Source organism: Salmo salar, chromosome 13, assembly GCF_965601325.2.
Source record: "Salmo salar chromosome 13, fSalSal1, whole genome shotgun sequence".
In the NCBI taxonomy this organism is placed as follows: Eukaryota; Metazoa; Chordata; class Actinopteri; order Salmoniformes; family Salmonidae; genus Salmo; species Salmo salar.
The window spans coordinates 97,226,102-97,241,424 of record NC_138303.1 but is presented as its reverse complement, the minus strand read 5'-3'; the positions used below and the strand labels follow the sequence as shown (position 1 = coordinate 97,241,424).

At 43.7% G+C, this 15,323-nt stretch overlaps 1 protein-coding gene across 2 annotated transcripts in view; it reads left to right on the top strand.

Moving 5' to 3' along the window:
• Positions 1–15,323, top strand: part of LOC106568141 (very low-density lipoprotein receptor) — a 40,301-nt gene that overhangs the window by 9,416 nt on the left and 15,562 nt on the right. For both annotated transcript variants that reach the window (XM_045692442.2, XM_014138211.3), the window contains exons 3-4: positions 13,390–13,512; positions 15,117–15,239. In XM_045692442.2, coding sequence (XP_045548398.1) covers positions 13,390–13,512; positions 15,117–15,239 — 246 coding nt within the window. The remainder of the gene's footprint in view (positions 1–13,389; positions 13,513–15,116; positions 15,240–15,323) is intronic.

Genomic DNA, 15,323 nt, shown 5'->3' with positions numbered 1-15,323 from the left:
GGAGCAGGGCTGACAGTCTCTGAGATGAGAGGCGTGTAGGGCCTGGAGCAGGGCTGACAGTCTCTGAGATGAGAGGCGTGTAGGGCCTGGAGCAGGGCTGACAGTCTGAGATGAGAGAGGCGTGTAGGGCCTGGAGCAGGGCTGACAGTCTGAGATGAGAGAGGCGTGTAGGGCCTGGAGCAGGGCTGACAGTCTGAGATGAGAGAGGCGTGTAGGGCCTGGAGCAGGGCTGACAGTCCCTGAGATGAGAGAGGCGTGTAGGGCCTGGAGCAGGGCTGACAGTCCCTGAGATGAGAGAGGCGTGTAGGGCCTGGAGCAGGGCTGACAGTCTGAGATGAGAGAGGCGTGTAGGGCCTGGAGCAGGGCTGACAGTCCCTGAGATGAGAGAGGCGTGTAGGGCCTGGAGCAGGGCTGACAGTCCCTGAGATGAGAGGCGTGTAGGGCCTGGAGCAGGGCTGACAGTCTGAGATGAGAGGCGTGTAGGGCCTGGAGCAGGGCTGACAGTCCCTGAGATGAGAGGCGTGTAGGGCCTGGAGCAGGGCTGACAGTCCCTGAGATGAGAGGCGTGTAGGGCCTGGAGCAGGGCTGACAGTCTCTGAGATGAGAGGCGTGTAGGGCCTGGAGCAGGGCTGACAGTCTCTGAGATGAGAGGCGTGTAGGGCCTGGAGCAGGGCTGACAGTCTCTGAGATGAGAGGCGTGTAGGGCCTGGAGCAGGGCTGACAGTCTGAGATGAGAGGCGTGTAGGGCCTGGAGCAGGGCTGACAGTCTGAGATGAGAGAGGCGTGTAGGGCCTGGAGCAGGGCTGACAGTCTGAGATGAGAGAGGCGTGTAGGGCCTGGAGCAGGGCTGACAGTCTGAGATGAGAGGCGTGTAGGGCCTGGAGCAGGGCTGACAGTCTGAGATGAGAGGCGTGTAGGGCCTGGAGCAGGGCTGACAGTCTGAGATGAGAGGCGTGTAGGGCCTGGAGCAGGGCTGACAGTCTGAGATGAGAGGCGTGTAGGGCCTGGAGCAGGGCTGACAGTCTGAGATGAGAGGCGTGTAGGGCCTGGAGCAGGGCTGACAGTCTCTGAGATGAGAGGCGTGTAGGGCCTGGAGCAGGGCTGACAGTCTCTGAGATGAGAGGCGTGTAGGGCCTGGAGCAGGGCTGACAGTCTGAGATGAGAGGCGTGTAGGGCCTGGAGCAGGGCTGACAGTCTGAGATGAGAGGCGTGTAGGGCCTGGAGCAGGGCTGACAGTCTCTGAGATGAGAGGCGTGTAGGGCCTGGAGCAGGGCTGACAGTCTCTGAGATGAGAGGCGTGTAGGGCCTGGAGCAGGGCTGACAGTCTCTGAGATGAGAGGCGTGTAGGGCCTGGAGCAGGGCTGACAGTCTCTGAGATGAGAGAGGCGTGTAGGGCCTGGAGCAGGGCTGACAGTCTCTGAGATGAGAGAGGCGTGTAGGGCCTGGAGCAGGGCTGACAGTCTCTGAGATGAGAGGCGTGTAGGGCCTGGAGCAGGGCTGACAGTCTCTGAGATGAGAGGCGTGTAGGGCCTGGAGCAGGGCTGACAGTCTCTGAGATGAGAGGCGTGTAGGGCCTGGAGCAGGGCTGACAGTCTGAGATGAGAGGCGTGTAGGGCCTGGAGCAGGGCTGACAGTCTGAGATGAGAGGCGTGTAGGGCCTGGAGCAGGGCTGACAGTCTGAGATGAGAGGCGTGTAGGGCCTGGAGCAGGGCTGACAGTCTGAGATGAGAGGCGTGTAGGGCCTGGAGCAGGGCTGACAGTCTCTGAGATGAGAGGCGTGTAGGGCCTGGAGCAGGGCTGACAGTCCCTGAGATGAGAGAGGCGTGTAGGGCCTGGAGCAGGGCTGACAGTCCCTGAGATGAGAGAGGCGTGTAGGGCCTGGAGCAGGGCTGACAGTCCCTGAGATGAGAGAGGCGTGTAGGGCCTGGAGCAGGGCTGACAGTCTCTGAGATGAGAGGCGTGTAGGGCCTGTAGCAGGGCTGACAGTCTGAGATGAGAGGCGTGTAGGGCCTGGAGCAGGGCTGACAGTCTGAGATGAGAGGCGTGTAGGGCCTGGAGCAGGGCTGACAGTCTGAGATGAGAGGCGTGTAGGGCCTGGAGCAGGGCTGACAGTCTGAGATGAGAGGCGTGTAGGGCCTGGAGCAGGGCTGACAGTCTGAGATGAGAGGCGTGTAGGGCCTGGAGCAGGGCTGACAGTCTCTGAGATGAGAGGCGTGTAGGGCCTGGAGCAGGGCTGACAGTCTCTGAGATGAGAGGCGTGTAGGGCCTGGAGCAGGGCTGACAGTCTGAGATGAGAGGCGTGTAGGGCCTTGCAACTCATCTTCCTCAGGTGCATGACGGCTTCGTGTGGGCTGAGGTGGGTAGTGACAGGCGTCTCATATGTCTTAGGGTTGCAGGATAACTGGTCTGCATCCTGAGGTGTTTAAACAACTCCTTTTCTGGCTACTCCAACATCTCAACTATAGCAGATCAGAATCCCGTGATACGAAGGGCCATGTTAAAATGTCTTTCTTTTTTTAAATACAACTATTGGTCGCTAAATCCGGAGAATTGACGGACTATGGGGAAGAAGAGAAAATGTTGGTCACTATAGAAGGACCGTGTAAAAACGGTTTGCTGGTATGCCCTCACCTGCTTTACACTTATAACTGATTGGTTTGGTTCTGTCCTTTTTCTAGTGCTGTCCAGTTAGAACATGATGTTGAGGCCCATCACTACTCTTCATAGTCACCACCACACAGACACAGCTGAATCCTTTCAAGATGTTTATGATTTTTGTAATCCAAATGACTTCATCTTATTGAAAAATATGGGTTTATGAATTCGAAGGACCAATAAAAAGGGATAGATAACTTAGGTGCTGGATTTTAGGCCACTAGCAACTGCCACAGGGGGTCCGTTCAGAACACGAGGAAGCAGGAGTTCCAGTTCAAGGATTTAATGAAGATCCACACACCACTCTCTGATACTAATTGTGTGGTATGTAGCTGCACGCACAATAATATCAGAAAGAAAAGTAATTTATTTTAAGGAGGTAAAATAAGCAGGAGAGAAACTGATTGATCATAAGAATGGAAACTACAGACTGCTTGAGGACCTGCCTGGTCAGGTTTTACCCTAAATCCCGGGAAAGAAGGCTGCTATTTGGCTAATAAATTGATGATTGGTGTTAATTAATTCCAATAGGAAAACCAAAAGAAAGTTGGAGAAAGGAGATGGATGAGCTGGCTGTTTTTACTCTTATTGTTGTGGTCATTTCGATGCACAAACAACATTCAGACATTCATGTTACTGTCGACAATAGAAAGTCCTCAAACGTGCGTCTTCTCCCTTCGGATGTTGACAACTCTGACCTGAGTGGGCGGGTGCAGTGCCCAGATGCATTTCCAAGCACTCTGACTGGTTGGGAATGGCAGGGGTATTAGTTGAGTGACAACGTATGTTATTGTTATCTATGCACTGTTTAATTTTTTTTTACTACTGGAGACAAATCATCTGGCTATACCTGCTGAATGGGGCTAACAATAGATTCACCATCCGCAATAATTTTGTTCGTTTTTCTTTTTCTTTAAACAATCTGTGTGTGTGTATATATATATATATATTTTTTTTTATGGTCATTTGTTGCTATACAGGGTAAAGTCTCTTTCATGAGGACAGAAAACAAGCTCTTGGTAAACCTGCCGAATGTCAACCATTCGATTTGGGGGAGGTGGGTGAGAGTGACATGTTCTTATTAAAAGCTAGTCTAAGAAACGGTAGACTAGCTGAAAGTGCAGTTATGTTGGTTATGGAAAATATATTTCAGAGACTTAGCTGGTACAATGATTCGTTTCACAATGACTGCTTGTTTTGTCACAAACCGAAATTATGCAAACGATTTGAATTTTAGCAGCCAGGAAATTGCGCGATTTCTTCATAGTGAACCTATAAGTGTGTGATTTGTAATTTCAGAACCAAAGTGAGTGGACCAAAAAAAACATGGGCTACATTGCCTCCTTAATCTGACAGTGGTAGCGCAGAACAATTTGGTGGTAGATGCTTAGTTTCCCTTATGGTACAGTTTAAGTGCATGCATACATACTCCATAGCCATACATCATTCTCACACACACACACACACACACACACACACACACACGTCAGCTCCGACAGATCCAGCTCACGAGCTCCATCTGCAGTAGATTTTAACATCTGTATGCGTTTATGCAACAAATAATATCGATTCGTTCTCTAATCAAACCGAAGCGTTTCAAACTAAAACGTATTGTTTGTTACTGTATCATATCGGGGCTCATGTATCTAGATGCGTATTGAAGGTACAGATGCACATCCCTACTTATCTGGGCCCCGTTGGTGCTGTGACTGAATCCAGCAGGGCTAACATGACCTGGTGCGAGTGGCAGCGGTTACGGAGAGCTGAAAATGGCAGTGACAGAGACGTGCAAACGAGCCCCCATCTGGGCAAACAGTGTTTCTCCTTGAATCACTATGATATCTGGGTCATGGTGGATGAGACGGAGGGAAAGGAGGGGTTGGCATAGGAAGGGTTGTGTGGTGCGGTCTCTCAATTAAAGCTGTGCTTACATAAGTCTGTTTAGGGCTATATCGAATTTGTTTTAGTGCGATGCGCCAAATGCATATATCGCAAGAAGCGAGGTTTTTCTTTTTTGTTTGTTTTTATGCGCGTTCTGTCTTTTGGATCTGGTCATGTGACTTCAAACAAGGTTCAGAATGTCCACTGACTACCCTTCTATATTGCACACCCATTAGTTTGTCCTTTTTCATCTCACATGATTTTACATGAATTTTTCTAAATGTAAAATTTCAATTGCTCCTTGGTCATGTGACCTAATGTCCGCTGACTACCCTTCTATATTGCACACTCTTGTTTGTGTACTGTAAATTCACGCGGTGTAATGTACATTTTTCATAGTTTCAAATTTGCAATAGCTCCTTGGTCATGTCAATTACACACCTAAGAAGCATGCAGTGGATTTACACCCATATTGCATAACCTCTAGTCATGTATCTTCTATATTGTTGTACATTAATATTAGTTTGACAATTAGGGGGTTCAGTCCAGTGTTGTGTTTACCCTTTTTCTTTAATATTTATCTACAATAATTGGTAGTTCTAAGTATTTATTTTTTTCCCCACAGTATTTAACAGTGGTACACGAGGAGAGGGACAGATAATATCTCCTTTCATCATTAATATCAACCATAAAGGGCAAAGTATTACAGTCATGTTATTAATTGTCCAACGCAGGGATGGAGAGTGAGCTAGTGAGTTAAGCTGCAGTGGGTTTGCTGGTCAATACATATACTGAACATGTAACCACAGTAATGGTGGCCAGTAAATCAATGAATAAAAATGTAATGACAAATTAAACAGAAATTGTAGACCTTTAATCTTTTCCAACATGTCAACAGACACTTAACTTACTTAATTGAAGTTAACACTGAAATGTTTCATTCTCTTTATCCCTGGTTGACGTACATTTCAGCCATTTCAGTGTGGATAAGCTATAGCATACATTTTCAACAACAAAGACTGCACTTCCAGTTTGTGTTCTTTACTCTGAACTCTTATCTTCATTCCTAGTTACAGCACATGGACCCACCGTTGGCATGCAAAACATTCAATCAAAACAAAACGTAACACATTATAAATAATATCAATGCAGAATGACGAATTAGCCATCCATTGTGTTATATCATAAATTGTCTTACATGCCATCACTGTTGTCAAAAGATTATAAACATGTTAAATAAAGTTACTAACCCAGTCAGTCTTTGGGCCACATCCAGGTTCTTTATCAGTGGCACACATGAAGCAGTTGTTGGCTTTGTTGAACTCTGAAATCATAGGCATGAACTGAACATATGGCTGTCCCACACAACTACATAAAAATAAAGAATTTACATTTACTTTGAATTAAATGTCATTACATACCAGACATTTTTAGTATATCCTCAGCCATTTCTTTTCACAGTTGCTCCATGTGTTTTTGAAAGTTCCATATCAGTTTGGGAGGGGATGTTGGAGTTCTGTGCAACTTCCTTGGCCATCTAGACCAACAAATGAAATAGTTTTTGACCTAATTGTCACAACAGCTAACCATTCATTATTGAAAATATAACTATCAAACCTGCATTACAAAGACCCCACAGCTGAAGGTGTCCTGCTGCATGGTGTGGGTTATTTCCCCTCCTTTCCACTTTATGTCCGCCCAGTCGTCTTTTCCATGGCAGGATCTTCTCATTTTGAAGTATTTTCTTTTTTATGTAAAAATAATGGAATTATGATTAGTTAAAGGCAAATGAATACACAAGCCACATTTGTATGCTGTTTTCCTTATCACTATAATCTAGTAGTAATTTATTAGAGGTAATTTCCTTTATGCCCCATTCTACACACAGCCTAAATTATAGGCACTGAACCATTTACAGGACAATAATAAAAGTAGCATATAGGATGCAACCCTATCACAGAGTGAATACATGTAGAGCGTTTGTAGACTTTAAGAACAAAAATATTAAGTGACAGTTTCATCAGTACGTGCTTAAAGTCATATCATAAAGATCACAGATGACAGTGCCCACCAAATCTATGACAATAGAGAATGAATTGTGAGCACCCAAGTGTGTTTGTCAAAATAATATCTGAAAATGTCAGTTGTTGAACATAAGACTTCTATTTGTAATAGGAATTTATGATATATGCAGTTGAGGAATATTCCATGTACCAACACTACATGTAGGACGGACATAAGACATTCCCACAAAGTATTTAAAAAAATGTATTTCACCTTTATTCAACCAGGTAAGCCAGTTGAGAACAAGTTCTCATTTACAACTGCGACCTGGCCAAGATAAAGCAAAGCAGTGTGACACAAACAACAGTTACACATGGAATAAACAAATGTACAGTCAATAACACAATACAAAAGTCTATATACAGTGTGTGCAAATGAAGTAAGATTAGGGAGGTAAGGCAGTAAATAGGCTGTAGTGAAATAATTACAATTTCGCAAATAAACACTGGAGTGAGATGTGCAAGTAGAGATACTGTGGTGCAAAGAAAAATAACAATATGGGGATGAGGTAGTTGGATGGGCTATTTAGATGGGCTACGTACAGGTGCAATGATCTGTAAGCTGCTCTCATTGCTGATGCTTAAAGATGGTGAGGGAGATATGAGTCTCCAGCTTCAGTGATTTTTGCAATTCGTTCCAGCCATTGGCAGCAGAGAACTGGAAGGAAAGACGACCAAAGGAGGAAGTGGCATTGGGGGATGAGGGCAGTGATCGGTTGAAGAGCATACATTTAGTGTTACTTGCATTTAAGCAGTTGGACGCCACGGAAGGAGAGTTGTATGGCATTGAATCTCGTCTGGAGGTTAGTTAACAGTGTCCAAAGAAGGGCCAGAAGTATACAGAGTGGTGTCGTCTGCGTAGAGGTGGATCAGAGAATCACCAGCCGCAAGAGCGACGTCATTGATGTATACAGAGAAAAGAGTCGGCCCGAGAATTGAACCCTGTGGCACCCCCAGAGACTGGCAGAGGTCCGGACAACAGGCCCTCCCATTTGACACACTGAACTCTATAAGAGAAGTAGTTGGTGAACCAGGCGAGGCAATCATTTGAGAAACCAAGGCTGTCAAGTCTGCCAATAAGAATGCGGTGATTGACAGAATCGAACGCCTTGGCCAAGTCGATGGATACGGCTGCACAGTATTGTCTTTTGTCGATGGCAATTATATAGTTTAGGACCTTGAGCGTGGCTGAGGTGCACCCATGACCAGCTCGGAAACCAGATTGCATAGCGGAGAAGGTATGGTGGGATTCGAAATGGTCGGTGATCTGTTTGTTAACCTCTATGGGCTAGGAGAGACGTTAGCGTCCCACTCTATTCAACAGCCAGTGGAACAGCGTGGCACGAAATACAAAAACCTCAAATGCAATTTCACTTTTTCAAACGTATGACTATTTTACACCATTTTAAAGATAAGACTCTCGTTAATCTAACCACATTGTCCGATTTCAAAAAGGCTTTAAAGCGAAAGCAAAACATTAGATTATGTTAGGATAGTACATTGCCAAAAATAATCACACAGCCATTTTCCAAGCAAGCATATATGTCACAGAAACCCAAAACACAGCTAACTGAAGCACTAGCCTTTGATCTTCATCAGATGACACTCCTAGGACATTATGTTATACAATACATGCATGTTTTGTTCAATCAAGTTCATATTTAAATCAGAAAACAGCTTTTTACATTGGCGTGTGATGTTCAGAAAATGTATCCCCACCGAAAACTTCCGGTGAATTTACTAAATTACTCATGATAAACGTTGACAAAATACATAATTATTTTAAGAATTATAGATACAGAACTCCTTTATGCAATCGCTATGTCAGATTTTAAAATAGCATTTCGGCTAAAGCACATTTTGCAATATTCTGAGTACATAGCTCAGCCATCACGGCTAGCTAATTAGACATCCGCCAACTTCGGGGTCACCTAAACTCAGAATTAGTATTCGAAAAATTGGATTACCTTTGCTGTTCTTCGTCAGAATGCACTCCCAGGACTGCTACTTCCACAAGAAATGTTGTTTTTGTTCCAAATAATCCATAGTTATGTGCAAATACCTCCGTTTTGTTCGTGCGTTCAGGTCACTATCAAAGGGTAACGCGCGAGCGCATTTCGTGACAAAACATTTCAAAATGTTCCATTACCGTACTTAGAAGCATGTCAAACGCTGTTTAAAATCAATTTATGGTATTTGTCTTGTAAAATAGCAATAATATTCCAACCGGACAATGCTGTATTCATTCAAAAAGGAAGACAAAAAATGGCGGTCTCGTAAACGCGCATTTCCAATCTCTTAGTCACCAGGCAGTCCACTGACAAACTGTGCGCCTGTACTCTGCCCAGAGACAGACGCGTCAATCCACTTTCTGAACGCTTTAGAGAGCCAATGGAAGCCTTAGAAAGTGCTACATAACCCCACGGGCACTGTAGTTTCGATAGAGAAGCAAATGGAGAACTACAAATTCGCAGACAGGCCACTTCCTGCTTGGAATTTTCTCAGGTTTTTGCCTGCCATATGAGTTCTGTTATACTCACAGACACCATTCAAACAGTTTTAGAAACTTCAGAGTGTTTTCTATCCAAATCTACTAATAATATGCATATTCTTGTTTCTGGGCAAGAGTAGTAACCAGTTTAAATCAGGTATGTTTTTTTCATCCGGCCGTGAAAATACTGCCCCCTAGCCCATACAGGTTAACTTGGCTTTCAAAGACCTTAGAAAGGCAGGGTAGGATAGATCTGTAACAGTTTGGGTCTAGAGTGTCTCCCCCTTTTGAAGAGGGGGATGACAGCGGCAGCTTTCCAATCTTTGGGGATCTCAGACAATACGAGAGGTTGAACAGACTTGTAATGGGGGTTGCAACAATTGCGGCGGATAATTTTAGAGAGGGTCCAGATTGTCTACCCCGGCTGATTTGTAGGGGTCCAGATTTTGCAGCTCTTTCAGAACATCAGCTATCTGGATTTGGGTGAAGGAGAAATGGGGGAGGCTTGGGCAAGTTGCTGTTGACCAGGTTAGGGGTAGCCAGGTTGAAAGCAAGGCCAGCCATAGAAAAATGCTTATTGAAATTCTCGATTATCGTAGATTTATCGGTGATGAGTGTTTCCTAGCCTCAGTGCAGTGGGCAGCTGGGAGGAGGTGCTCTTATTCTCCATGGACTTTAGTGTCCCAGAACTTTTTGGAGTTTGTGCTACAGGATGCACATTTCTGTTTGAAAAAGCTAGCCTTTGCTTTACTAACTGCCAGTGTATATTGGTTCCTAACTTCCCTGAAAAGTTGCATATCGCAGGGGCTATTCAATGCTAATGCAGTACGCCACATGATGTTTTTGTGCTGGTCAAGGGCAGTCAGCTCTGGAGTGAACCAAGGGCTGTATCTGTTCCTGGTTTTACATTTTTTTGGAATGGGGCATGCTTATTTAAGATGGTGAGGAAAGCACTTTTAAAGAATAACCAGGCATCCTCTACTGACGGAATGAGGTCAATATCTTTCCAGGATACCCGGGCCAGGTCGATTTATAAAGGCCTGCTCGCTGAAGTGTTTTAGGGAGCGTTTGACAGTGATGAGGGGTGGTCGTTTGACCGCGGACCCATTACGGACGCAGGCAATGAGGCAGTGATCGCTGAGATCCTGGTTGAAGACAGCAGAGGTGTATTTAGAGGACAGGTTGGTCAGGATGATATCTATGAGGGTGCCCGAGTTTACGGATTTGGGGTTGTTGTACCTGGTAGGTTCCATGATAATTTGGGTGAGATTGTAGGACGGCCGGGGTGTTAAGCATATCCCAGTTTAGGTCAGCTAACAGTACAAACTCTGAAGATAAATGGGGGGCAATTAATTTACATATGGTGTCCAGGGCACAGCTGGGGGCTGAGGGGGTCTGTAACAGGTGGCAACGGTGAGAGACTTATTTCTGGAAAGTTGGATTTTTAAAAGTAGAAGCTCGAACACAGACCTGGATAGTATGACAGAACTCTGCAGGCGGTCTCTGCAGTAGATTGCAACTCCACCCCCTTTGGCAGTTCTGTCTTGGGGAAAATGTATACACAGATGCATTTTTCAGCTATGATTTTACCACTCAGAATCCATAATGGATATGACAATGGGGCCAGCACAGGACGTAATACACCCTTACAACAATCTACTTTTTGATTTTCTTGACTTATCTGGTAAAATGCTACTATGTGTCAAGAAAAGAGCCCCAATTAGGGGTTAGTGTACTCCAGTAAAATAAGGGCTAAAAAAACTATTGCCCTGTGTCCCCGTTCATAGGGGCATGAGAGACGAGTCAGTGGTAGAATTGAGTTGGCACTTTATTGGCGCAAACACCCATATACCCACAAGGTTGAGGTTACTCATGGACAGTAATTAGTAATAAAAAGTTGTTTGCATTGATGCGTTGTCTTCTAACTGTCCAAGAATAGGATCCAAAGTGTTAGGAAATATTTGTTCCCATAAATACAAAGGAGGATGTCTCTTCTCATACCTCTAACACTTTAGTCAGACTGTGCACCACAGAGCCAATCAGGAGAGAATACATACAGGTCAACGGTGCCAATTGAAAGTCAAGAGGTGTCTGTGCCTTTTTGTATTACTCTCTCTTTACAGAGAACCCCTGTGGTTCAAGTCTGCTCTGCGCATGTCTGAAAGTGACAGAGCCAGCAGCCAAGAGTTTTTCACAGTATGTCATAAAAAATGATTACACTTATGAATGTATGTAAAAGGCTAATATGTATTAGATCCAGTACAATGGAATAACTAAGACTTGAATTTGAATGCAGCGTGTTCTGATTCCTCCTTCTCTTTCTGTCCAGCAGGGTCAACCAAAAACACTTGGCCTGATGGTTCATGCAGATACTGGGGAAGCAATATAGAAATGTATTGATCCCTTAAATGATTTTACTATTAAATGACCCATATCACAACCCTCATACCTCTTCAAAAAAATGTACCTAAATCAATTTTGGAAAAAGGATTTTACTCACAAAAGACATAGGAATTTGTTGGCCATGCATCAAATAACTATTTTCATCAGAAAAACCAACCCTCAAATGCAATATAGCATTTTGTAAATTGTCTGTTGTGAATGCACTCAAATATCAAGTCATTATCAGGTTATGTAAACTGTGTTCTAAAACTCAACGTAGAAGGATTTGTCTTGATGTACAGTATATGAAAGTGATGCTATGAAAAGGATTCTTTCACGGTATCAAGCTCACTGTGACTGACAAATCCCTGCCTATTACTGTGAATAAAAGAACATGTGAAACATTGTTTTTCACAAGGCCTACCTGTGCGCCTTCCTTTAAGCACCTCTGTTTGAACACCTCTCCTGTCCTTGATCCATACCACATACAGCCATTTGCAGATCTTTTCAGTGTCCATGTGAAAGATGGTTATTGCGAGGATGGAACATTTGTTGACTTAAAAAGAAAAATGTTCATACACATGTAAAATAAAGGCCTGCAAAGCTTACAGATTTAAGTCTAATAGCATGAGATGAAAGTAGACAAATCAGTGTGTGCGATATGAAGTGGACATTCTGAACCTTGTTTGAAGTCAGTAGGTCACTTGACCAAGGAGCTATTGAAATTTGAATGTAAATAGAGTTTGTACTTTGTTTACGCTCCCTAACTAATTCAACTTGGAATACAAAATGCTGTTCACATTTCCACATGTTTATTAGCTTTGGAAAGCAAATTAATGTCCAAATTGTGAAAATAAGACCTGTGCAATGTTGTGTGCAATTTTTCCAACATGACACTTATTTGGAGTCTGTGGCTCAAGTGGTTTGAAAGCTATTGAGGTTTGAAAGCGCGAATATCCGTCGAATCTCCAACTTGAAACTGTCTTTACCACGGTTTGGCATTGCGGTACCGCTAGCATCATTTTAGCCACAGATTGTTATGTGCTAGCTGTCTAGTCTGTTTTAAATAAATGTGCAATAACCATAAAAATACTTTTTTATTTAAGGAATTGGCAACAGGTTTTCATTCTGAGAAATAAGCATCTTATCCCAGTAGGCCACTTCAATATCTAAACTATGTTTAAACAGTTGGACAGGAGGGCTCCCTCGACCTACTGTATAAATTACCACAACACAACCACACCGAGCCCTTCCCTGGTAACATTCACGCTGATGGGACTCTGCCACATATTGCCATTCTAGGCACTGGGACGAATAGCCTATGAGGAGGCACTTGAACACAGTGGACATGAAGCTAGTTTTAGGGCTTCCGAGTGGCGCAGCGGTCTATGGCACTGTAGTCTCTGGTTCGAATCCAGGCTGCATCACATCCGGCTGTGATTGGGAGTCCCATAGGGCCAAGTTTACGTCGATATGATGGTTATTATATCAATATCTGTGCATAAAGGCGTTTCCATTGCCATTTCTCGCATAATTAATTTTACAGACCCAAAAAGATCCCACCATGTCGAACAAACTAATTCTGTCGGCATTTATAAAGTTGGAACGAAACTTCCTGTTTCCATCACAGCTGTCGTAATTGTATTTTTATACGGTATGACTTTACACAACTGTGGATGGAAAAGTGGTTACAGACTAGGATTTAAAGGGCACATTGTGAATCATTATATTGGATTAGTCTGGATCTGTATGACTTGGCTCTTATTTGTGGTATTTTGGTTGGCAGGCAGCCAACGGGAGCAGATTTTTGGCCTCACACTGAAAGACAGTGGCTTCGCTTACTGTCGGCTTCCCATTTTGATTCCTAAGCTAGCATACTGTATCATTCTAACACACTATTCCTCTATGCCTTTGCAGTTCGGAAGACCTGTGCGGAGGTGGACTTTGTCTGTCGTAATGGCCAATGCGTCCCCAAGAGATGGCACTGCGACGGAGAGCCAGACTGTGAGGATGGGTCTGATGAGCATGTGGAAGTGTGCCGTAAGTCATGTGGATCCAGCCACAGATAGGAATATGTTGTTCATTCATATTCAGTAGTTTGTTAAATTAAGAATTGTATACAGTATGACAGTCTTCAACTCATTGCCCTCACTTTTCATGAGTCAAGTTAAATTTCTTCAACTTTATTTAGCCTCTGTCTATGGATGGGGGGGTGAGCGAGAATGTGTCACCACTCACCAGACCTAAATACTGTGGAATTGAGGAACTCATAATTCTTCAGAATTTTCTTTTCATAAAGCAGTTGGTTTTGAGCAATCCCCTCCCAAAAGTGCGTTAGGTTAGATGAGAATATTTTCCAAAGCAGCATGTCGGTCCGCCATCATACATTAGACTGTCTTAGTCCCGTGTCTGATGTTAAACTACTCTGAGCCCTGCGTCTGATGTTCAATGGTGTAAAAAATACTTTAAAGTCCAACTTAAGTAGTTTTTTGGTGTATCTGTACTTTACTATTAATATTTTTGACTACTTTTACTTCACTCCTTAAGAAAATATTATACTTTTTACTCCATACGTTTTCCTTGACACCCCAAAATACTTGTTACATTTTAAATGCTTAGCAGGACAGTAAAATAGTCAAATTCACACACTTATCAACCAAATATTCCTGGTCATCCCTACAGCTTCTGCTCTGGTGGACTCACTGAACACACATGCTGCTTTTGTAAATGATGTTTGAGTGTGCCCCTGGCTTTCTGTAAATTAAAAAAAAACAAGAAAATGGTGCCATCTTAATATAATGAATTTGTAATGATTTATGCTTAAATATATTTTAAACCAAATACTTTAACTGAAGTAACATTTTACTGGGTCAAACTTTTACTTGAGTCATTTTCCATTAAGGTATCTTTACTTTTACTCAAGTATGACAGTTGGGTACTTTTTCCACCACTGGTGATGTTACATTAAGCTCTCTCTGTAGGAGTTAGCTTCTTTGATATGACTCATGCTTCACAAACTGACCTTTCTCTGACTGATAAAGCATGCTTTCATGTGCATTACTCAGAAATTGAACTTCATTGATCTGGTATCTAGCGTTCTTACCAGATCACTCAAGACAGACCTCCCTGCTACACATGAACCCACTGTTTTAATCGCATGAGTAACAGATCAGTTCCTGATACATATTCTTGTAGAAGGGAATGAGGGATGGATATCTCTGAAATTCCTCTAGGTTTGATCTCTAAACAGGCATTGTATGGTGGATCAATAGCCACTATTAATAGACACTTGTATATGTTCTGAATGGACTCAGACATTCTCTGAATTAAAATAACCTAGTTGTTGTGGAGGCTGTAATCTCATCTATACGATACAGACACAGTAATGACTGAGGGAGTGTAAACTGTACAGTGTGTCAACACACACGTTGAACACATGGCTCAATCACCGCATTGATTTTTAAACGTATCAAATTAGTTTAACCACGTAAGTTGGACTGGGTGCCCTGCTCAATAAATCGCTCAGTGCTCCATTAGCCAGCCTAGCCCACCTCCACCCTGCAGTCCCGTGTGTTAAGCATTTCCCATATCAATCAAACATTAAAGGCCTATAAATTCAATCCCTCCATCCATGTGCTCTGCAGACACCAGGACCTGCCGTGTGAATGAGTTTAGCTGTGGGGCCGGTTCCACCCAATGCATCCCCGTCTTCTGGAAGTGTGATGGAGAGAAGGACTGCGATAACGGAGAGGATGAAATGAGCTGTGGTGAGTTGATTTGACTGATAGCAGTATGATGGGAGGTGTCCCTCACAAACCACTAGGTGTGACAGGAAACTTATTTATTTACTG